At 36.6% G+C, this 24,943-nt stretch overlaps 1 protein-coding gene across 3 annotated transcripts in view; it reads left to right on the top strand.

Moving 5' to 3' along the window:
• The window catches only part of LOC117431500 (teneurin-2), a 414,128-nt gene that overhangs the window by 269,877 nt on the left and 119,308 nt on the right, over window positions 1-24,943 (top strand). For 2 of the 3 annotated variants that reach the window (XM_058996097.1, XM_058996099.1), the window contains 2 exons: window positions 7,769-7,987; window positions 19,437-19,466. In XM_058996097.1, coding sequence (XP_058852080.1) covers window positions 7,769-7,987; window positions 19,437-19,466 — 249 coding nt within the window. The remainder of the gene's footprint in view (window positions 1-7,768; window positions 7,988-19,436; window positions 19,467-24,943) is intronic. The other variant, XM_058996098.1, reaches the window with a different exon arrangement.

Below are 24,943 nucleotides of genomic sequence, written 5' to 3'. Positions count from 1 at the left end.
TGCATTAGATACTGTGAAGATTTAAAAAAAAAAAATCTGTGATCTTTAGTTGCTTTTGTGCATTTTCATTTGCAAATGAACTGTGAAATTAGGGCCTTGTCGAGCACTAGCCTATATTCTGCAATTTTGAATACTGACTTTGGATACTGTTTTAATTGTGGAAACTGTGTTGCTGGGTTTTTTTTCTTCTTTTTTTTAATCTTTTGCTAAATTGTGTTGGCTTTTGCTTTTTATGCAGTTCTGTGCATAGGTAACATTTTTGTTGAGTGATATTTTCAGAATCAAATACTACTTCTGCTGAAAATATATACTACAATTGTAAGTCGCTCTGGATAACGACGTCTGCTAAGAAATAAATAATAAATAAATAAATATAGTACCGTGCAAACAAAACCAACTACAATACATCTAAATAGAAGCCTACTTATTTTAAAACACAGGCCTTTCAGCAATGTATTTTTGACATTGTATCTTTTTTGTGTTCCCAGAAAAATGGACCAGCGTTGGAACGGGCCAAAATGAAATAATCAGATAAATATACGTCAAACTCTTTTAACCCCCACTGAAGTCAAAATTGTATAGAGTCGGATATGTTTGTGCTGACTGTATAACGTTGCATACTGAGACCAGGTTGCCAGATGCAGTCTGATATGAGATGGAATCCAGTTTATCTTAAATAACATTTACATCTTTCTTGTAATCAAGGCTTACCAGTGGAAAATATAAATCAGTTTCTAGGGTTCTGTAGCTTAATTACACATCTAAATCTTGTTAACATCAATAATAATGTGTGATCATAAAAGCGCTGTACAGCATAACATTAACAGGATTCTATTGCATTGTATTGTATTGTACAGTACGTACTGTAATGTAATTTAATGTAATAGATAGAAGGTAAGATTGTACAGGAGTAAAGCTCAATTGATTTAAAGAGGTGGAGCATTTTTAAAGGAGATTCAAATTACCAGTACATAGTATTCAATAGATACATGCTTTTAGTTATGACCCTCGCCACCAAACCTTGTTTTAATAACAAAAAGCAATTTCTAATGACCTTAAAAATTTAGGAAAATAAATTACAATAGCTTAAATGCCCTCCAGCTTAATTAGAGAGGAAATTAAGTCTGTTAATTGCTGCTGGCCATCAAAGGCAACCATTATTCTTTTTCTAATTAACATAATTTAACATTTTAATTGTTCCTCATCATTTTTGTATTTTCATTAGAGTTAATAAATAATAGCTGTAAAGTGTTATTGAAAATACAATCGTTAATTTAGGTGTTTAAAATAACTACTATAAAAACACACTTGTACTCTTGTATATCTCAAATGATTAGCTTTGCTGTTTTAAGTATCTGGTATTGTTTCTTTGAGGTTAGGTATATTAGGTTTTAAATTGTAATCCGTTTTCCAGTGCTTAATTAGCTATTTGTATTAATGTTTCATGTCTTCTGAATTTTCTTCAGTTTGAACAGTGTCTGAAAGTAAAGCCATCCAGTCTTGCCCAGTCCTCCATGTTGGGACACAATATACATTCACCCATGCATTCTTACTGGACAGAGTCCCTCTACGAAATGGCATAGTTAAATATTAGGCACCAACATGTACGCTATTCTATAGTATCAGAAAAAGTTAGACTATGTGAAAGAATTACAGAAGTTAGTTTAAATTATCAGCGTTACTTACAATATATATTAAGTAGGCCTACTTAAATTTTTCAGTTTTAAAGGTGTGTTAATTGACTTACAATGGTCCTGGAATTCTGTTTGGGTAGAAATGCCCCTTTTATGTATTTTTCTTTCAGTTTTGAGGTAAAATATACAGCATATTATTATTTATTTCTTAGCAGACGCCCTTACCCAGGGTGACTTACAGTTTTATACAAAGTAAAATACATATGTACTGTATAATTACAGTACAATTAAGAGCAAGATACAATGACTTCAGTCCTTATAAGAGCAAATACAAAACACAGTACTATTTAGTATCGGGGCAGTTCAAGAGCAGATAACATTGTTGATAGTTACATCAGGGTTAGATACGAGTGCAAGTGAAATACAGGATACTACAGATTAGATTAAGTGCAGGATTAAATACAGTAAAATAGGGAGCAGATAAGTGCAAGTTAAAGTGCATTAAAGACAGAGTTCTATATTGTTCAGAAGGAAAGAGTTGAGTTTTACAGGTGTTATAGGTATAAGAAACTTACCCCAGGATTACATTTTATTTATGGCTTTATCGCTGTGGCTTTTTTTTTTATTTTTTTATCACAGTTATTGCATGTTTTTGTTAGTTGGTGCTTTTCAAAACCTGCTCTAAAGATAGCGGTGCCATATTTAAAATTGAGCCCAGCTGTCAATGGTTGGATTCCATGAGTTACATTTGTTTGCTTTTGTGGCAGGGCAGAAGTGTGGGTGTGTGTGGGGAATATTGGGTTGGCAGGGAGGGGGGTAAATTTCTCCCTACCAGAAAACACGTGGGAATGTGGCTGGAGCCTTAATTGAATGATTAATGGTTAAAGAGGCTCCAGCCACAGGTGTATAAAAAGGGTAATCACATGTGTTCGTAAGGTTAGTGTTGGTGTAGGTTTTGGCCACTGCACTGTTTTGTTTAGTGTTTTTTGTTCCTTTTTGTTAATAAACGTGCGCAATAATGCTTTAAACTTGCAGCTTCTCGCCTCTGAGTCTCTCTCCCTGACAGAAACAGCCTTCCCAGTGACGCTACCCTGTTACAGCTTTGAAGACAAGAAAGTGTTTAAACAAAACACTTTAAACAAAACACTAATGTCTGGCTGGGCATTTTCTTCACTGATCCAAATACATGTTAAACAAACACTCACCAACTCCCTACTCCCAGACAAAGGATTTCTCCTCTCCTATATACCATGTGGCTGGAGCCTAATTAACCATCAATCATTGAATTAAGGCTCCAGCCACATTCTTACATGTATTCTGGCAGGGAGGAATGTGGTGGAGGTGGTCCCCTCACCTCCTCCTCCTCCTTTAATGCCTTATTTTTTTTTAAACCTGCAGTTCTGTTCTGAGTCTCCAGGGGCACTATCCCACTCTGACACCAAGTATAACAGGGGACAGTGTTACGTGTGCGGCATGTCAACACCCACTGCTCTGTGTCTGCCTCATTATTATTTAGTGACGACCCACACACGTAACACTTCCCCCTGATCTAGTTATATTCTCTGCTCTGCATATTTTCATTTAATTGTAATGTGAGAAGCTTTGCAGCCTCTCGATGCAATCCAAGGGTAGGGAATTGTAATTAATTCACATATTGTACCTCGTTTTATTCTTTTGTTCCTGTTCTGTTTAAAGAAGGTCTACCCTGACGTTGATTGACTCCTAGTAAATTGCTTGGGTAGAAGGCAGTGAGGGGTAGAGATAGAGAAACGGCACCAAATGTTTCACTTATTGATTGACAAGCAGCAGAGATGGTTGGTAGGAAGATAAATTGGTCAACAAGTCCCGTTTGACAGCATCGGAGATTCGGAAACTGTTCTTGTTAATTTGTTGGGGGGGCACGCTGTCATTTAAAGAGACGTTTGATTAGACTGTGTTCTCCTGTAATGAGTGCTCGGTTCCTCAGACATACACATGCATGCACACAGCTGGAACAAGCCTCTTTGACAGACACAGTGCTATATCTGTAGGATTGCTTATTTAACACTGTTTCATCAGGTTATAGAAATGTAAATGGAACACGTGTATCGTTTTTTAATATAGGTTGGTTTCCTGAATGTAATTATACGAATGCATTCAAGCCACACATTTGAATTGATACTGGTATTGTATAATGTTTCAAGAGGGCTGATAAGCATTAAGGAACAAATCTATTAATTTTCAGGGTTTTTTTTTTTTTTTACTCTAGATGGTGTAGCCTTCTTACCTCATATATATTTAATATTGAACCTTATCGATAATAAAAGTACCATTTGAAAATCACACTGTTCCACTTTTACTTTCCTTTCCTGTTTGCTAATGATATTTCTAACCTGCTGTCGCATGCTGTTTTTTCATAGTGACAGAGGGGCAAGGAGGTTTCATGGAGGAAGGCAGTTTGTGTGCCTGCAGCTCAAACTAGCTTTAGTAAACCAACTAGACAATAAAACATGTCTGATAGTGTACACAGACCATGGAAGAACACACAGTACTCAGGGAATCTGATCTTTTTTCATCAAAAATGGTGCCTGTCCATGCATGTGATGTTCTTTGACCTAATTGTGGGGATGTCCTGGAGAAAAGTGAAATGTTGTTATGATTTTAAATGTTAGTATGATTTTAAATCTTGTTTTAAGGACTTTAATCATTGACAAAAGAGGCTGAGTAACCCCTGTTGGTCCACTTCAGCTGGAATGACCCACATATACCACAGGTCTAGAAATTGTAGAAAAATGCCGGAAACATTAGTACTTATTGTTGGAAATGGGTTTAACATTCCTGCAAGGTAATTCGAACAAGCTTTCCAGTTACTAATTACACATCAAATTTTCACTTGTTCATTACTCAAGGTGTGATATTTCCCACCTACATGTACTGCCTAGGTTGTACTGTTTGTGGCACTTTAATTAAAATACAATCACATGATCCTGCTTTCTCTGAACAGTTCATATTGCTGATAAAGGAGAAAAGTGAATATAAACTGAGAAGAGATGTGCCAGTTCAAACTGACATTTTATTTGTATAACCTTTCTTTATTTTATTTCTTGGAACAGTGAAGTGTTGAATTTATTATAAACAGGAAAAGTTTTATTTCATATGCAAATACATATTAATTCACAATATATATATAGTATAATAGATTCAGTGAGTTACAGGAAAATAATTCCATCTAGGGTTAATGTGATGTTATAAACTACGAGACCGTCAGGTGTGTGTGTGTGTGTGTGTGTGTATATATATATATATATATATATATATATATATATATATATATATATATATATATATATATATATATATAATTTGTATTAAGTCTGGGTTCTCAAGTCATTTATAAGAAATGTTTTGTCTAATGCATTTTTGACCTTATTATTTCGTTAGTATTATGATTTTATGATAAATAAATGGTATTTTATTGTAATATAACTAATAATATAACTGTATATTATTTTACAAACAGTAGTTAAGCTTTTGACATTTTAAGTGACATATTAGGAGGAAATAAAAGACACAAAATGCTAGAGTGGGGAGGGTTTATCAACTCAGTCATCGAAACAGAATTAAATTACTATGTGAGAAGGCTAAGGCTTTATCTGAATGTGCGAAAACCTTTCTAATAGCTAACCATGAACAACTGTTAGTAAACAGACAACACCATAAATTAAGCTTAAACAAATGAGCGTAATCTTTGCAGAAAGTATGGTGAATTTAGGTGAACAGCTGAAATATTCTCTATATTGAACCCATTTCCCCTGATTCAGTTGTGTTGAAAAAGCCATTTTAGGTTAAATAGCAGTGGAGTCAAATTAAAATGTGAAACACTCATAGTAACAGAATGTGTGATTATAACATATAGTCAGGGCTTATCATTATGATGATGCCCAGTATCACAAAGGACCAACTGAGTGGTTTTACAAGCTGTTGAACAGAATACAAGAGAAGGGAGTCTATTAAAACCGGTATTAAATGTGCTACACACTGCAGAGAAAAAGCCTGAATCCCAGGGCAGAGATTAAAATCCAAAAATCCATTCAAACTTCCTTTGGAACAGTCATGTAAAACTTGAGTGTAGCTTGTGTTTTGGAAGATCCCGATAGAACCCTTCCTTCGCTAGACTACACTGCTGTGTTTGAAACACCCCTTCTGGCTGTATATCAGAAATGTGTCTGAAGGGACATTTGCCCATTGCTTGGCCACCATCTGCTTTTGGGGGGGGGGGGGGGGGGGGGTGTTAGATGCCATCAACAAGTGGAAACGAGTTAGAATGACTGCTTTAAACACTCCATCATGAAATCTGAATAAAAACAGCTAAACGGTTTGTGTTTCTCGTTGCATGAGCTTTTGTTTTAATTCCTTTAATGTTCGGTCCATGTACAGACCTTAACTGAGGACTTCTACATTTCTTACTAGTATTGTCAGGCCCGATTTTGTTGTGTAAAGTGAAGAAAGAAATGTCCACCTAATTGTTCTGCATTGACACTATCTGAACAAAACTCATGGTAACATGTTCAACAGATAGCACATTTAAATCGTTTGCATGTATTTCAAGATGGGCCGAGTATCTATTCAGGAATGTTAAGTTATTTAGTGACCAAACAGTGTTATTGATAATAAGTGAATACATGTCCCATCCTCGGATGTTCCTATAAAATGGACAGCATTGTGTGGTACCACCCAACTTGTGAAATGGCTTGCTTATTAAAACGTGTGGCTTTGATTTGATGAGTCCATTGTCTGTTGAGGGATATAAGTGGGGTGAATGGGGTGACACACTCAATAAACACCCCATTAGATATAAGTGAAGCATCAGGTGGTGGTACTTTACAATTTTTGACACTTAGCAAGCTATCCCGCTCATAGAGGGGCTGTTAACAGTGCAACAGGATGCAGCTATTCTGATTAAAAGGCTACTGAAATGTGAGCCTAATGGCTTTGAGAGCCTCTTCAGGAAATAAAAAAAGTGGTGTCTTATAATATAAGGGTAGGCACATAAAATGGGCGTCCAAGGTTAGGAAAATGTGCTTGCCATCACGTTACAGTTTTAAAGCAGTATTCAGAGCCTCTTTCTGGTGGAAATTTGAATTATTTGACACTAGGTCATGGAGAATTGCTATGATTGTGTTGATAGAGTGCATGGAAGTATTAAGATTAATTTTCTTTCTTAACGCATACAAGGTAAAATGTTAATCAGTACTGTCACAAAATGGTTTTGCAAAGATGTATCTCTATTTAAATGTTTTTTTTTTTGTTTTTTTTAAGTCTGTTTATGAATACTGTAGTTTGATATTAAGGAAGCAAAAACAACAATGGCAGTCTTTAACGGTGAACAGCAGTCTTTGTGACTACCAGACAGCTTTTTATGAAGTGGCTTTTATTTTACTCTTTAAGTAACACTTTGTAATTAGGGCTTAACTTTTCAGACATTAATATTTTAAGCTAAGGTAAACCAAATACAAACAGAAATGTCTTTATACAGAGAGTGCTGATGGTATGGGAATGGGTTACCTAGCCATGTTGTTGATGCTGAAGACCTGACTTAACAGATCCATTTAAGATCCATCAGCTACTGGCTTTCTTATGTTTTGTATATGAAGCAGCAATCTTATTGGCCATATAAAAAAAAACACAATAGTAATAGCCTTAAGCAATGGGATTTATCCACAACACATACTCTAGGTTGGACAAAAGCCATTGGTAATGGCTATGCATTCCAAGACACCGTGGTTATGTATGTACCAGTAACTCTTCTGCTAAAAATCTTATGCTATGTATATGTTGGTATTTAGAAACATACTATTTTTAAAAGAACTGCAGTAACAGAAAGTAAAAATGTATCATAAAATGCATCACTATTAACAGTCCGAGCTGGATTTAAAAGCACCTGTGTAGAAGGACTGCCTGTCTATATAATAATGATACTCTGGATTTTTGATCATACCTGTTTGTAAAGTTCACTGTGTAGTAAGTGGTCATAAGAAGCAGATTTGGCTGTATAATACGATGTCAGGTTGTGGTGCTTATTGTGCCTTTCAAAGCTCCTGCATGTAGAACATGCCATTCATGAGTAACCTGTAAACCCTCTATCCATTCCCCAGGTCGCCCCATTCCACCCACACCCTCGTCCAGCCTCCTCCCTCCTGCCCCACCGCCCATTGGCTCCCATCATCCTTCACCAGTTGCCGTTAGAGATTGCCAGATGCGATTACTAGACAGCAACGCCTCCCGTCCCATCCTGGACTCCAATCCTGACGAGTTCTCTCCCAACACATACCTGCTGAGACCCTGCGCCGGGCCACAACTCTCCTCAAGTGGGGGTAAGAAGACAATTCTTAAACCTTACCTTCAAAGAGATATCCACAACCATACACACATACACATTACTCTAATGAAGGCACTAACCAACATGTTTGACTTGTTTTCTCACAAGTCTATGATTGAGTGAAGTTATGGATAAATAACTGTAAGCAAAGATCAACCACACTTTGATGTTACAGAACAGCAAAACTTTGCAAAAAGTGTCAAGAATTCTAGTGCAATAGCATAGGAAATTGTATTCCCTGTTGTATTACACGAATGAATAATCAACTCATGAAAAGTGACATGCCTAAGCATATCAAAAGCTGTATACCAACCCAATAAGATAACAGATTGTATTGTTCGGTTTGATTACTGTACATTCCTAAAGAGTCATTTTACCTGCTTGCCATTCTGTCATTAAGAACATAAGAACATAAGAAAGTTTACAAACGAGAGGAGGCCATTCAGCCCATCTTGCTCGTTTGGTTGTTAGTAGCTTTTTGTCACGTAGGTGCTCCTGCCACTACTTGCAGCAGTATGAGGTTATAAATGTCCAGCTCTGTGGTAGCTAAACAGAAATATTAAAAAGGGGAAGACCTTTTAATCTGTACTTTATTTTAACCTTTACAAATATTTAGGTGATAACTACAAGGTGCATCGAGTGTGCAAGAATAGAACTGCCTTACAAGTGGATATTTTGCTAGCAAGGGAGACTGTTATCTCTACATATTTTCCTCTAGTTGTAGCTGTTATATGAAAAGTGCGCTTTCTTTGTTGTAACCTCACATTTTATAATAATAAAAACACATTATCTGCTTTGTAAAAATACGTTATTCACTTAAATATAATTATTAGTACCAGCAGATATTATGCAATGGGCTATATTCAATCAAAACTGCATCAGCTCTAAATGCTGTCATTTAGATGATTGAAATATGACTGTATACCAAAGATATACAGTGTATATTTATCTCTTTAGAGGAATGGTAAACTCCAGGGAGGGTTCTAGTTTGGTGATTTTAATGGCAGTGGTATTTAGATCTCCCTCATTTAGAGCACATCAACAAATGACTCGCAATTTGTTTTTCAGTCCTTAATGTTTCCTGAGACAGGTCGACACCAAAGAATGATGATGATTTTCCTATAAAGTGTTTATCATTGAGAGCAATCCTGGAATTAGATTACGATTTAAAGTAGAAAAATCCTATACCTGTTTTGGCAGGGCAGATCCCTGCCTGTAAAAAATGTGGGTTTATGTGTGTTTTGGGTGGTGGTTGACAGGGATGGGGTTAATCCCCAGCCTGCCAAAATACATGTGAGAATATGGCTGGTCTCAAATGAGGTAGTTGGTGGTAAGTGGGAACAGCATGATATAAAACAGGAGCTTGAAGCTCCATTAGGGAGAGGACCACCAGGGAGCTGGTAACAGAGGAAGTGCTCCGTGCAGAGCAATGAAGGTATGGTGTGTTTATACCTGAAGAAAATGTATGTTACCGGGGAAACATCTTATTTGTCTGGTTTAGGAGAAGAAAACCAGCCTGGTTTGAATTAAAAAGAGTGGTTTTGTTGGGAAAATGTCTTAGCCGTCCTAACCCTTTAGTTTAGGAAAGCCAAAAGTTTAGTTAGTACTCCGAGGGGCGTTAGGTTTTTGTTTGTTTATTTTGGTTTTGTACGTAATAAAAGTGTGCAGCCACGCTAAAACTTACAGTTCTGTGTCTGGGCCTACTTTAAAAGGCCACAGACGAACCTGAGCTGGTAGGCTTTGTTACACTGTTCATATGTGTTCTTGATATATTTTCTAAATCTCTTTTTTGAAAATGCTGTATTATATATCTGTTCGCTGAATACAATCCATTGTTAGTACTGTAAAGGTTCTTAATCTGCTATAAATCTTTATTAGAGCTCATCAAGGCTCTAAGTTCAAGAATAATGTGATTATAACCCTCTTAAAATGACATTACATCATATGAGTAATTGGTTTACTATTTGGTAAAGCAACATCAATCATAACTAGAGTAACCACGCAGTGAATGAATTCAACCTTTCCAGTGCAGATACTGACACTGTAATTGCTCAAAAACAACCTTGAAATGAAATTGAAAATTGCAGTGTTTCTGCATGTGATATCAACATAATGTGTTTAATATTAAATCCCACATTTGCATTGTTTGCTCTTGTAAATTTATTATTTATTTATTAGCATAAATAAAGTCGCCCTTACAGTATGATTTGATATCAGCAGCAGTGTGGAGTAGTGGTTAGGGCTCTGGACTCTTGCCCGGAGGGTCATGGGTTCAATCCCAGATGGGGGACACTGCTGCTGTACCCTTGAGCAAGGTACTTTACCTAGATTGCTCTAGTAAAAACCCAACTGTATAAATGGGTAATTGTATGTAAAAAAAAAAAAAAAAAAAGTGATATCTTGTGTAACAATATCGGGGCAGTTCAAGAGCAGATAACAGTGTTGATAGTTACATCAGGGTTAGATACGAGCGCAAGTGAAATACAAGATACTACAGATTGGGTTAAGTGCAGAATTAAATACAGTAAAATAGGGAGCAGATAAGTGCATAAAAATAAACTTGGATTAAGATGCTTTTTTTACTTCAACGGTTGCCAAACTGACTGATTGTGTTCACAGGGAGAGAAAAACAAGTTGTCAATTTTATCTATAGTACCTTATTGACACCATCAAAGTAGCAGGTGGTTGACTAAAATGTTATGCTGCACTTTTCATTGCTTTGAAGTAAGTGAAGCTCAGGTTGTTATATGTGCTCAAGCCAAGCTGAGTATGCCTTGGAAATGCTCTTGAATTGTTTCAGCAATTGTTTAAGTAAAAGGGAAATTAATGAGCAACTTGGTACTGGTATGAAATTTTGGTACCTGTTATTTTGAATCGCATAGTGTCAGTCATCACATCCTGTAACCATGGATGTAAGAAATACACGTTTAAATGTCCCTTTTACTTACTTACTGATGTGTTTCTAATGCCCACTATGGGCAGAGTGTTGCAGGGGGACAGGTTGATGGTTACACTCTGGTGTACCAGTGTGATTTAGACGGAAGAATGTTTGAGAGCTCTATCGGGGAGCTTTAAACTTCTAAAAAAGTTCCCAAGGTTTGATAAATAAAACAGAAAATATTGCAAAAAGTGAATCTAAAAAAGAATAAAAACAAATACCTTAAGATTACTTGGATATTTCATACCAAGTCTAGCTACCTAAACAGCAAAACTCAATAGCAAAAGGCTAATAGACTTCAGTGAACACTGATTTGCTATTGAGGTATAAGAATTTGTCTTTAAAAGTCTCTGTCTCACTACTTGTTATAGATAGAGTATAACAGTGCTCAAGCCTATTGTTCCTGGAAGATGTAGATGAATGACACTTTTTTTTTCTCCAGCAGATTTTCTGTTTTTGTTTTTTTTTTCTTTATGACAAGAAATACTGGAAAGATAAAAACAAACATGAAAAAGAGGAAGCATGTTGGAACCCTCAATCATATCATGTATAAAGAAATGCACAGTACAACGTCTTCATAAGAAGAGACCAATTCCACAGAGTATATTCTTCCCTGCATACCTTCTCTACACAGGGACTGGCGTTCACAGATGGTTGATATTGCATTTCCATCAATTCCGACTGAGTGGATTTCTCTTCTCTAGCGGTACTCTTTTGGCTCCCCAGGTTTTAGTTCTGTAACCTTTTCCATGCACCTGTTGCTGTAGGGCCTCTCCCAACAATGTAGATTCTTCAGCTTAACAATATTTAAAGAAACATACACTGCATTTAAAAGTACAACGAAGCTCACACCATTAACACAGTCCTCCTTCGTTAAACCGCCCTGTGTTATAAAGCAACCCCACTGAATCTGCCAGCTATTCCTTCTAAACCGATATGTGCATCAAATGTTTTTTTTTATTTGTTTCTGTGTAAATTTGGTAACTTACTGTTAAGCTTTCTCCTGCTAGATATTACTACAGGGTTATTATTACAAAGTCAGATAGCTATTTTGCACTGTAGCTATTAAATAAGTTACCATCTGTCTACAGGTCTGGTGCATCCATGCAAAAATGCTTATTAAGGTTATTTCAACAGTATAGGATTGCTTACTAAGGGATAGACAAGGGATCAGTGTGCAGTCCTTACTTAAAAGCCCACCCTACATAGCTTAATTAGATAGTTTAATTTTTGGTTTTGTTTAAAAAAAAAAAAAAAAACAGTAAATGAGGTCAAAGCAACTGCTAATTAATAACACAGAGATGATTAAAAATATATCGGCCTCAATGTGACAAAATAGGAAGTTTATTAACAAAATCCAAGAATTCAACTTTTTACAGCCGAGCCATGATGTAAGGGTGTTTTAGGGACTCGCGAGTGGCCCTCCGGTTAGCTCTGGTCCCTGGTGTAGACGAGGCCTTACTCTCTGTAGTCCTAGAACATGCTAGTTTAATTTCTCTGTGGTGAAATTTCTACAGCATGTTGGTAGAAATATTAAAGGGAGCATTTTAAATGGTGTTGAAGCCCTTTGATACAGTTGCTCTCAAAAGTATTCACCCCCCTTGGACTTTTCCACAATTTATTGTGTTACAACATGGAATCAGAATTGATTTAATTAGGAGTTTTTGCCACTGATCAACACAAAAAAGGCCATAATGTCGAAGTGAAAAATAAAATCTACAAATTGTTCTAAATTAATTACAAATATAAAACAGAAAATAATTGATTGCTTAAGTATTCTAAGAAATAAAGTCTGCTAAGAAATAAATAATAATAATAATAATAAGTATTCACCCCCTTTGCTATGACACACCTAAATAAGCTCTGGTGCAACCAATTGTCTTTAGAAGTCACATAATGAGTTGAATGGAGTCCACCTGTGTGCAATTAAGGTGTTTCACATGATTTCAGGTTAAATACACCTGCCTCTGGGAAGTCCCACATTTGGTTAGTACATTTCCTAACAAAAACTACATCATGAAGACGAAGGAACATTCAAAACAAATCCGGAACAAGGTTCTTCAAAAGTACCAATCAGGGGTAGGATATAAGAACATTTCCAAGGCATTGAATATCCCCCGGAGCACAGTAAAGTCCATTATTAAGAAATGGAGAGAATATGGCACAATTGTGAATCTGTTTAGAACAGGCCGTCCTCAAAAACGGAGTATCTGGGTGAGAAGGGCACTACTTAGGGAGGCCACCAAGAGGCCTATGGCAACTCTAAAGGAGTTACAGTCTTCCACGGCTGAGCTGGGAGACACTGTGCATACGGCAACAATAGCCCGGGTGCTTCACAAAACTGGCCTTCATGGGAGAGTGGCAAAAAGATAGCCATTGTTGAAAAAAACTCATATCAAATCTCGGCTAGTTTGCCGGAAGGCATGTGGGAGACTCTGAGACCAAGTGGAAGAAGATTGAGAATATGTGGAAAGAGTTGAAAATTGCTGTTCACCAAAGGTCCCCATCCAACTTGACAGAGCTTGAGCAATTTTGCAAAGAAGAATGGGCAAAAATTGCAGTGTCCAGATGTGCAAAGCTGGTAGAGACTTATTTAAATAGACTCATGGCTGTAATTGCTGCCAAAGGTGCCTCTACCAAACATTGACTCAAGGGGGTGAATACTTATGCAATCAATTATTTTCTGTTTTATATTTGTAATTAATTTAGAACAATTTGTAGATTTTATTTTTCACTTTGACATTATAGACTTTTTTGTGTTGATCAGTGGCAAAAACTCCTAATTAAATCCATTTTGATTCCATGTTGTAACACAATAAAATGTGGAAAAGTCCAAGGGGGTGAATACTTTTGAGAGCTACTGTAACAAGATGTGCAAAACAATTACCTCCATCTACATGTACAGTTTCTTTGGGAAATATCTTGACACGATCATCAGCCGAAATATACTTTACTCTTTTTGCTTTGTCGTCCATTTCTAGTATTTTACCTCCAATGCTGAAAACTATATTTTAGAAACCTAAATCAAAACAATGCAGCACTAACTTTGGCCCACCCCCTAATGTACAGCACAGGTCAAAGAAAAGCCAGTACAGACAATTATGATTTAGGTAGACCCCTAATTATCACGATTTTTCAAAAACCACTCACTATGCACCATAGGTTCTTTGAGAAATGACCTCTCTTAATATCCTCTCACAAACCCACTTATTGTCACGTTTTGTGCAGCCTTTCAAATGCACTGTGGCCGGGCTTTACTAAGTAACCACAGGATGTTAAATGTTGCGTGGGCGGTCTTAACGAGATACGGTTCAGTTACAAAACACCACTGTCACCAAATTTTTCTTTTTTTAGCATAGTCTTATTCACAAATAAACTATATGCATGTGTTTAAATGTAAAGAACGACTAAATGTACAATATTAAATCACTTCTGTTTAATCCACCATTAGTTTTCTTTCTTTTTTTCACATGCTCGTAATGTGCTGTCACAGGCAAACGTGAAACCTGGTTTATATCATGACCTGCTTTATATCATGAATTATGCCTGCATGGCAATCATGATATAAAGTGAAATTTGCACTAGATGCTTACCAGTGCCTGTTGATTATGTTACAATGTTACTAGGGTCTTTAATTTCCAGTTTTCAGCAGCTATGTCACAATTAAAATTAATTGAAACAGGGTATATAGATGCAGCAACTTTTTTTTTTCTCTTCATATTGCAAATATTTTGAAGTGTAATTATCATGAAAGCCAATTCAACTGGAAGGGTAAAGCACAAACACATTAGTCATTGTGAACTTGCTTTCCCCCAGTGTAAAAGACTGCTGGAATTAGCTAAATTCTACTGAAACAGAATTTCCACTGCCGGTTCTGAAAAATAGAATAATTGGGAGCATTTCTGTACCTGAAAAGCGTATTTTAACCATTCAAAGAGACACATGCAGTACTTATTTTTAAAGAGTGAGGAGTGTTTCCTATTGCAATATTATCTGTGTTCAAATCTGTGTTCAGGCACTTTGATTTAGAGCTTAGGATCTTAGATATATGCAATATAGTTTGGATTAGCCAGACACCATCTATTGCACAGCAGTGTAAAAAAAAACAAAAGGCAGATCACTTTCTTCTATAAAGATACTAATCTTGCCTATGTTACATAGAGTAGAACTGTGACAGTCAACTATAGTCGAAGCACTTTAACACAAACCTATCAGAAATAATAATATAAACAACCAATTGGAATGATTGCAAATCCTATAACAAGGATGGGTTGAATAGTCGTTATACAGCAGCATTTAGATGCATCCTATTTGTTATCATTTAAAATAGACCCATTTGTTGGGCTCCCAATTGGTGCATCCAGGAAAGGTGCTCCGCATGGAGCGCAGGATGCGCCAGATAGCCTGGAGATCGCAGGTTCCAATCCAGGCTATGTCATTGCTGACCGTGACCGGGGGTTCTTAGGAGGCGGCCCACAATTGGCCAAGCGACGCCCGGGGTGGGGAGGGCTTAGATCAGCCAGGGTGTCCTCGGCTCACCACGGACCAGCGACCCCTGTAGACTGGCCAGGCGCCTGCGGGCCTGCCTGCAAATGGCCCAGAGCTGCGTGGTCCTCAGACACTGTAGCTCTGAAGGTAGGACCTGCAGAGTGAAAAGAACTGGACGGCTGACGGAACACATTTCAGAGGACGAGTGTGATTGTCTTAGTCCCTCTCCGAGTCAGCGCAGGGGTTGCAGCGGTGAGCTAGGCATAAAATTGGTCATTTCAAATTGGGTAGAAAACAGGGTAAAAACCAATTGGCGATTCCAAATAAAAATTAAAAATTAAAAAATCACTTTTGTAAGATCATATTTTAAGCCGCTACGGCGCTATTAGGTGCCAGCAGGGGTAATCAGTCCACTGTTTATATCATTAAAAGAATCCCATAGCACTGTAGGGTATATGTGGGAGTCCTGTGTCCTATGAATTATTTATTTCTTAGCAGATGCGACTTACAGTTGTATACAAAAAATACATATCAAGAATTACATTACAATTCTTGATATGAATACTGCTGAAATGCACAAACTGATTACTGGTACTGCGGTAAACATTGCTTTGTGCTGTTGAAAGCTGCCGTGCTACTTGCACTGTGTCTAAAATGTTTGTTTCCTGCTATTCTGCATTCGACTCACACTAGCGGGTCTAGCTTTGCCAGCTGAGCAGTCGTAATGGTCTCCACAGTATGTGTAAATCACTAGTTGTGTTGGGTGAAATGCAGCTGTACACTATTGACATTCCTCATGATCATCTCCATTTGCACAAAATAGAGACATATTATTCATAATAAACACAGTTTTAAAGCTGACAGGAAAGGTGTTTGCTGCATTCTCAGGTAGTTGTCGAGGCTTTGCAGAGACTGGCAGCTCTTCCTGTCTCCAATAGGGCTCACAGTGTTGGTGGTCTTCTGCTTTTAAGTTTGATTGCTAGTAATCTGACAACAACAAAAAAAAGATCATCCTTTCTGCTTGATATAGTGCCATTAAACTCTTTGTAGGGCAAAGCCTGTGACGGAAATATAAAGGATGTTTTAAATGGGTTGGATTAAGGCTTTTCCCACTAAGAGCTTGGATTTAACTAGTTAAGAAAATAATAAATAGCTTGGTAAGCTTTTGCTGTTGTGAAGGAAAACAACAATGAAAAGGCAAAAGCCCCACTAGTATTAAATCATGTCTCTGTGCACGGCAATGCTACGAGTAACCAAAAATCCCTTTGTAAAAGTTAATTAATTTGGAGCCCACATGGTAAACGTACGCATTCAGCCATGTGGATGTCGTGTCTCACAGAAACATACCAATATGAGTCTATTTCTTAAACGCTGCAAGTATAAAATATTCATTGTGTTCCTGTTATTTTAGTGCCTGTCTACATTTCTGTGAATTTTAATCTCCTGCCATGCAAATCAAAAGAAGATAAAGTTGTTTTGCATATTTCATTAGACAGGGTACTGACTTCCCCAATGGAAAAAAACAAAACAAAACACTGTTCATTACTGTATTCCACAATGTTGTCACAGTAACACCACCTCATGTGCATTTGTCTTTGTAATTAGTTGTATGCAAGTGATATTTTTGGTGGTACTGAACATTACAGAATAGTATTTTTTTTCCTGCAGGTTGTTTTTTGTTTTTTTTTACGTAGCAAATCTTTTTTTTTTTAAATAGTTATTATATTTTTATTTGCTTTTTGTATCTTAATTAACATTCAAACCACAGCCAGATACACTGGGCCATATTTTCAAAACCTTCCTTTTAAACCTTTTTTTTCACATTAAAGGGATACTTTCATAATTTGTGTAATGTTTCATGTTTATGTGTTTTGTACTGTATATAATGTCAATTTTCAACCCTGACTGCTTCTGAAAAGACTCCTAAAAGCAGAAGGGTTTTACAAATTACCGATGTAGGTGCGCAACTGTAATTTCTGCTCCATCTGCAACTGTGACAATGGTGATTTGGTAGATTTGTAAACCGTTTCAGAGGGGACAGTAATTACACCCCTATTAGTCATTTTTCACCTCACTAGAAAAGTAGCTTTTTTAAAGCAGCCCCAGTGATTTTGTTGAAATAATTAGTAAGTCTGCTAAATAATAAGCAGAATCAGCAATCGAGAATGATGACTAACACACTATATAGGATTTTAAATTGGACTGGAAATAACTGAATGGAAATAAGTATGTGTGTGTGTGTATGTATGCATAGAGAGAGAGAGAGAGAGAGAGAGAGAGAGAGAGAGAGAGAGAGATCGGCACAGGTAGAAAATCCAGAACCGGGTACCTGTCGTGAAAAATACCTGGATAAAAAAAAAAAAAAAAACGTATATTCGTTTTTTAAATGCATAATACATATTTAAATACTATATGGTACACATGCATTTAGTCCCTTCACATCCGTAGATTTATGTAACCTTTTTCAGTACTGGAAACATCAAAAAAAAAAAAATAAATAAATAAATAATAATAATAATAATAATAATAATAATAATAATAATAATAATAAAACATCTCCATTTGAATACAGTTATGTTAAATACGCTTCCTCTGTGGGATTATTTGTGACATCTATTTGCCATATTCCGCTGTTGTTAATCTAATTTTGTACTTGATTCAGGGCGATGCAAGGTTTCCAGTAATGGAGGTTTTATTTATTTTCACAATCGGAACACAGCGTTGTTTACACAAAACAAAAGTATATGCAAGGAGTATAACTGCTCTTTCTCTTTCTCTCTCTTTTCCTTTGTATCCCTTTTTGTCACATCCGTTTTTTCTAACTTTATTGTTCACCGGTCTCTCTTTGGCAAACACAATAGTCCAAAACTTAAAGGTGCAGTCCTCCAAATCCGAACTGATAAATAAACGTAAATATTTCAGTCTTTCATTAACATGGCATCCAAGCAAAGCATTGTGAGTAATGTTTTTCTCATACTGATTTCATTTTGTACTTTGCACCTACGCATTTTGGAGTGTGTGTGCTTTTTCTTAAATCTACTTAATTAAAATAAAAAAAATAAAAGTGTTTACAGTTTTCAGACTGTTTTCTAGAGTACACCGCTCACAATACTTTGGTTATTTGTTTATTTATTTTTAAATAAAGGCTACTGATTTTATCTTTTTGGTAAGAAATGCTATCTGCGCAATAACTGATAAATAGATCAAGTATTATTGGAAGCCACACGGTTATTATTATTAATGGATAATTAAGAGTTAGCACTGACATAAAGGATGTTGTTATGTTGTTTTCTTTCTGATTTTAGTTCCTGCATTGTCATATTTGCTTCATTTTGTTTATATATATAAACAAAAAAGTATTTTAAAAATGCCTTAGTTGTTTATGTTGGGTATTCTTTCATCGTTTCAAAAATAGGAGTTAATTAAAGACTAAAATATATGCTTTGAGAATGCACCCTAGTCTTGCTGCCCTTGCATTGCTCAAAGCACTAATTGGAACATTCTGAGCCTGGTCGCCTGCATTGTATTCCTGTTAAAACTGATTAAAATGACTTGTCACGGACAGTGCTGTAAAATACTGTATACTACAATTTAGTCCTGATACCTCTCAGTGGCAAACTGTTTTTTCCTGTAATTCTGAGATATCAGCTTCTTGTCTTATGATAAAAAATTCCAGCACAGTTTGCCAGCCTTATTGCCTTTTAGTTGATGGATGTTCTCCTTCAGTAAGGTTATTTTCTAAGACAAAAACACAAAGGAATCTCCCGTAAAACTGACCACTTCCCGAGTTTTTCAGATTCAGAAACCACTGCTTTAAAAATTTATTTTGTAAATTAGATTTTTATGAATGTTAAAGTAATGCATATGTACAAGAAAGATGATCCATTTCACCTAAATGAAAAAATATTTCTATAATGATTTCTTCTAATGAAATATTTTTTTAATGCAGGTTTTTAAACAGCTTTGTGACCAAAGTGAGGGTTAGATTCCATATTAATCTTGGCTCATTTCTCAACAGACATTGCCTTTGTCCGGAAGATCCCTCAATGTAAGTACAGTATGTAATTACTTCTTCAGAGCAGCCCCAGTCTGCTCAAGCACATCCCTTGCAGTGTCGTACATATCTGTGGCATATTTGTGTGGTACAGTACATTTGTTTTCCCTTCAAGCTACTAATCCATTGTACGTCTGTTTAAAAAATATTCTTTTATATATCTTTTAAGTATAATATTTCTGTGGAAACCCTTGAATGATAGCAGGCAACAAAAGAGAAAATTCTGCTTAAGTGTCTTGAGCCAAACCTGGGGCTACAACCACTTTGCAGATTTTCCCAGTACCGTATTCCATATCAAATTTCAGCTCCCCTATCAGGTTCCTGCCATGCAGCACTATACGCATAAAACAAGTTCAATTGCTGTTTTCTAATTACCCTATTTCATTTATTTTTAAGCAGACCTAGCCCTACTAAAATCACAATTTCTATTACCTTCCCCTTGTCTTGGGGCTTCTCAGATTGCATTTAAATTGTATCTTTTATCATTCCAAATTGACATTTATGCTTTTACTTCTATTGTTTCCCAAGGTTCTCACAGCTAGCATTGGACAATTTATTTTAATTTCTGTCATTTCTCTTACCTCCCCTGATGCCAAGATGCAGTAAGCACAGAAATGGTTCTCGCCCACAAAACAAGTTGTTGGAAGCAGTCGTGTGGTGTTTTATTTGGCTCTGAATTTGTTGTGAGCTGTAATTGCTTTTAGTTTATTTTAAGGGAACGCTTAGATGGCTGAGCAGTTCAAAAACATTTGTCAGGGGTAAAGTGATTACCGACAGGGTTATGTTTGGATTCTAATTTGGATTGGGGAAAAAAAAAAACACCTTTTTTTTCTTATTTAATCGTTCTTGTTCTAATTTTATATTGGAACAAATTGTCTTACACTTTTGGCAGTGGGTTGTTCTGAGGAAGATTGCTGTATGTTGACATTACATACACACAGAACACATGCAAGAAAAGCAGATGCTTGTGATTATTGCTTATTGAATGTGAGTTTGTGTCAGAATCTGTGAATATAAGGAGATGCCTGTCTGACTGGCTGTCAATGTTAACTTGCCTTTTAATTATATAATACCTCATTAAATCTTTCCTGCTCTACAGTACATTTTCACATGTAAATATCACATGCAGCTTGGAGTTGCTCCGCCAGCGCAGATTCTAACCACAGCCAGTGAGATAAGGCTGAAAACTATAACTGCTGGTTTGTTCCCAGGCTTTACATTCAGCACATGTATGTTACTAACATACTTGTTTGTTTCAATTAATTAACGTTACAGGAAAGTAGAAGTGACCTGAAACTTGGAGTGATCTATATCCCTTTGAATACATGACTGCCGCAGTGACAAGATTACAGTTCCCTTGTTAGCCATCATGCATTATATATAACACAATCACAACTTTTAGGCATAATAGCATTCATCAGCGATCCAGAAATAGTGGCATGAAGGCTTGTGTCATTTATAATCCTAATAATACCGATTGGTATGTTTTTTCCCTGCCAATCAAGGCTTTTAGAAGTTAATGGCTTCATTCAAGCACTGCCAGAGTGGAATGTTTATCATGTTTACAGTACAGGACACAGGCACTATGTTTCCCTTAAAAAATATTACTGTCAATTTTAATAGTTAATTGGTGAGTGTCCCCTATGATGAGTGCATTGTAATTGCTTATAGCTTTCAAATATGCTTTTAGGGAGCTTGCAAAGTCCATCCAAACATTACTGTAAAAAATAAATGGCATTACTTTGTCAAAAAGCCTTAGTATTCAAGGTATTTTTAATATACGCTTATAGGTTTGATTGCTGTCCACTACCAGGTTTCATAGTTTCGGCACAAGAGCATTCCTCTAAACGGTTCTGCCGAAGGACTAAATCCAATGAATTTGTTACGCCCGGGCAGTCTACAGGGGTCGCTGGAGCGCGGTGAGATGAGGACACCCTGGCCGACCTAAGCCCTCCCCACCCGAGCGGCGCTCGACCAATTGTGCGCCGCCCCCTGGGAACTCCCGTCCACGGTCGGCAGTGGAATAGCCTGGACTCGAACTGGCAATCTCCAGGCTATAGGGCACATCCTGTACTCCATGTGGAGTGCCTATACCTGATGCGCCACTCATTTTTAATGCATTTTTATTGACTTTTTAAAAATATATATATATTTATGTTGAGTTACTGCCAGGGAGTGCATTTGAGGATGTTTTTGCTCAAATCTGACAGGGGAGTGGAGATTGTTTCCAAGTCACTTAACACTGCTCTGTTTCGCTTTGTGTTGTGATTATGTCTTTGGGTATCTGAGTTATCCTTCGCTTTTCAGTGGGTGCATCAGATCGGCCGGTTATTTTTAAGGATACTATGTAATAAATTGCAGCCTTTTCTTCCATGACAGTGGACAATGTTTTGCTGTTTTAGTCTCTTCTGTTTTCCGAAAACAAAAATGATGCTGTGCAGAAAGCTTGTACCTTTTTATATGCAGGATGTTCATCCAGCCATAAACAAGGCCTGCTTGCATACTCAAGTGAATGCCATACAGTATTGGTCAGATGTTGAATTCAGCTCAAGTACATTTTAATTCACCCATTGTTAATAACTTTAGGCATTATTTCATTTTTGTTTTTAGTCAATATAATGTTCTTGGTTGCAACCCAGTGTTACAAAGTGCTCGTGGGGGTGGATCACTCTACCGCACACAGCGTTACCAGTTTAAAACCACTGAATTAGTAGAATATATTTATAAACTCAATGTTAGGGTAATCCAAGATTAGAGATATTCAGGGTCTGTGAAACTAGACGCAAGAGTACTTTTGTGTAAAATACATTTTCAGCATTTGTGAAATGTGAAGCATAGTGATTTTTTTTTCAATTACTCCAATATTGATTTTTTTGTTTAGTTTTTTGCTATTGTTTCCTTTTTGATATAATTTGTGTTAAGGTGCTTTTTTCCTGCTCTTCCGTTACAGCTTCCAGCTATAGACATTTGTTACTTTAGCTAGATAAGCCATGAGTATCTTTATATTATTAACCACCAGGGCCATCTAGGCTTCAATTATGTTTTGCCAGCAATACAATAAGAAACATACTATAGCATCCAAAATAACTGATCACTAGATTGAACTGGCTTTTACTTCTCTAAAGACAACATGACTGATCTACACTAGCCTATGTCTATTGCTGGCAGCTATATATACAGTGCTCACCTTTTATAACACTATAATGGGGATCCATAGTTACAAGACCGTGCTATTTGTGTTCCGCCTTATAACAAGTATAAAAGGGCTACTGTAATGGCATTATGGAGCAAATGGGACCCTACAGTATTATAACCGATTCCGCATTATAACGGTGCAGTATATATATATATATATATATAGTAATTGCAATAAAAAACCCTTTACTCTTTCAGATAGAAAATATATTGTCAATAGTTTTATTTTTATTCAAAGTTTAACAAATCAGAGTATATATATATATATATATATATATATATATATATATATATATATATATATATATATATATATATATATATATATATATATATATTTACCCCTTCAGTTTATTAACACTTAAAATGGATTGAGTAATCGCAGATCAACGACAAATCCTAGCTCATAAACAATCTGGGCATTCCGGTGTCTGCACAGACCAGCATCAATACTATAAAGCGATATGGTTACAATATGTACTAGCCAAGAGCACCCGAAACTAGCCTAAAGCAGACAATATAACAACCTCTCTAAAGCTAAATATAATAATCCTATCCTTATAACTCGCTCCAAATATAGGTGAGATAAAAATGCAAAAAGTATGCTTACCCAAACTAATAGGCTCTGAATACGACACCAGCAGTCAGCTTCACAAGAAAGTTCTTCAAGGGGTGGATCAGGTCAGTCTGTTTTACCATACTCAACTGATGAATAAACTGCAGTTTTGCCCCAATATTTATAAGACTATTTCTTTGCTTCATGCATCATAAGGCTTAATTAAACCTAACACATCTGGCTTTTAGACAGCCCTTGTCTGTAAAATTAATAACATACTTTCTAGTGTCCGGCTACTCCTTTAAGATTAATAATATGTAGTACCAAGCTTTTCTCTATTTTTCTAACCTCAAGATATATGAGGTCATTTCCAAAAGCTTTTAACATATGTCTCCGGTATCATTGAGTCCCATTTATTTTTTTAACCTTTTGCTGCCTAAGCAGCATGTCCATATATGAGTTTGGCAACTTTAAATGTGAAATTTAAACCCAGCATACCTACAGATAGGCATTAAGTAGCTTATTCCAATGATATATATATATATATATATATATATATATATATATATATATATATATATATATATATATATATATATATATATATATATATAAAGGGCATATCAGCTTTCGCTGGAGGAGGGTGTTAGAGGAGACCTGAGAGGAATACAATTTATATCCGTGCTGCTTACTTGTTTTCCCGCCATTCTGAGGGTGCTTGTATTCCGTTTGTTTGTGTTTGGTTATTTTGGGAATTGAGCTGTTGTGTTTTGTTTATTTTCAGAAAGTGTTATTATTTAATAAATCTTGAGTGCAGAGTTTCATTTGCCAGCACATACTGCCTTGTGTCCATTCATTTCCTGATCTGAGCTCACCCACACAAGCTAGCCTGTCACAGTGCGCAAATATTGTGTCCTTACTGGTGAAAACATCAAAAAATATTCATTTCATACATCAGATATTTTGCAGTCCTCGTAAACCGCTCTTTCATAGTTCCCTTTCAAGTATGAAATGTAACCATTGCCGAATGGGTATTTACCTCCTAAAGACCCGAATCCTGTATATTGTATAATAAAGCTGCTCACTGAGCATGTGACACAGTCCTGACTCCATCCCCATGGCAAATCCCCCTGCATGTTACTGTTCTATCTGGCAGCTCTTTCAGCTTGCCATGTCAAGATCGAATTTGAAAGGGGCTCGGCAGCTTTGTCCACTTATGAAGGACATTGTTCCTCGCTGGAGGCTGAACGTGGTGCTTAATGCACTCAGGAAGCCTCCATTTGAACCCCTGCATTCAGCTGAGCTGAAATCTTTTAAAGCGGCTTCTTGCTGGCTATCACCTCCACAAAGCGGGTGAGTGAGATGCAGGCATCCTCTATTGCAAAAGCCTGCTTATTTTTTACAGAGGTCAGGACAAAGGTCACGTTCCGTACCAGTAGTGCCTTCAAGTTGGCCAACTTGCCCCTCCTTCTAACTTTGTGGGCTTTATTTCAGGGTGCATCTGTCGAGGACATGCAATGTGGTGGTGTCGGCTACTCTCCATACTTTCTAGGTTCTACGGGACTAAATGTTGTGGGTCCTCAGAACCCTGGTTTTGGAACTAGAGTGTTAAGGTCGGCTTCCCAGTCGACCCTTACAACACAGGCATAGTGAAACTCTCCATCAATTTTTTCACCCTAGCTACTTGTTACTGGGGTTCCGAATGGTAACACACATGGCA

The sequence above is a fragment of the Acipenser ruthenus genome, chromosome 22 (assembly GCF_902713425.1).
Source record: "Acipenser ruthenus chromosome 22, fAciRut3.2 maternal haplotype, whole genome shotgun sequence".
Taxonomy (NCBI): Eukaryota; Metazoa; Chordata; class Actinopteri; order Acipenseriformes; family Acipenseridae; genus Acipenser; species Acipenser ruthenus.
The sequence above is the reverse complement of the archived record's forward strand: the minus strand, read 5'-3'. Positions and strand labels throughout refer to the sequence as shown.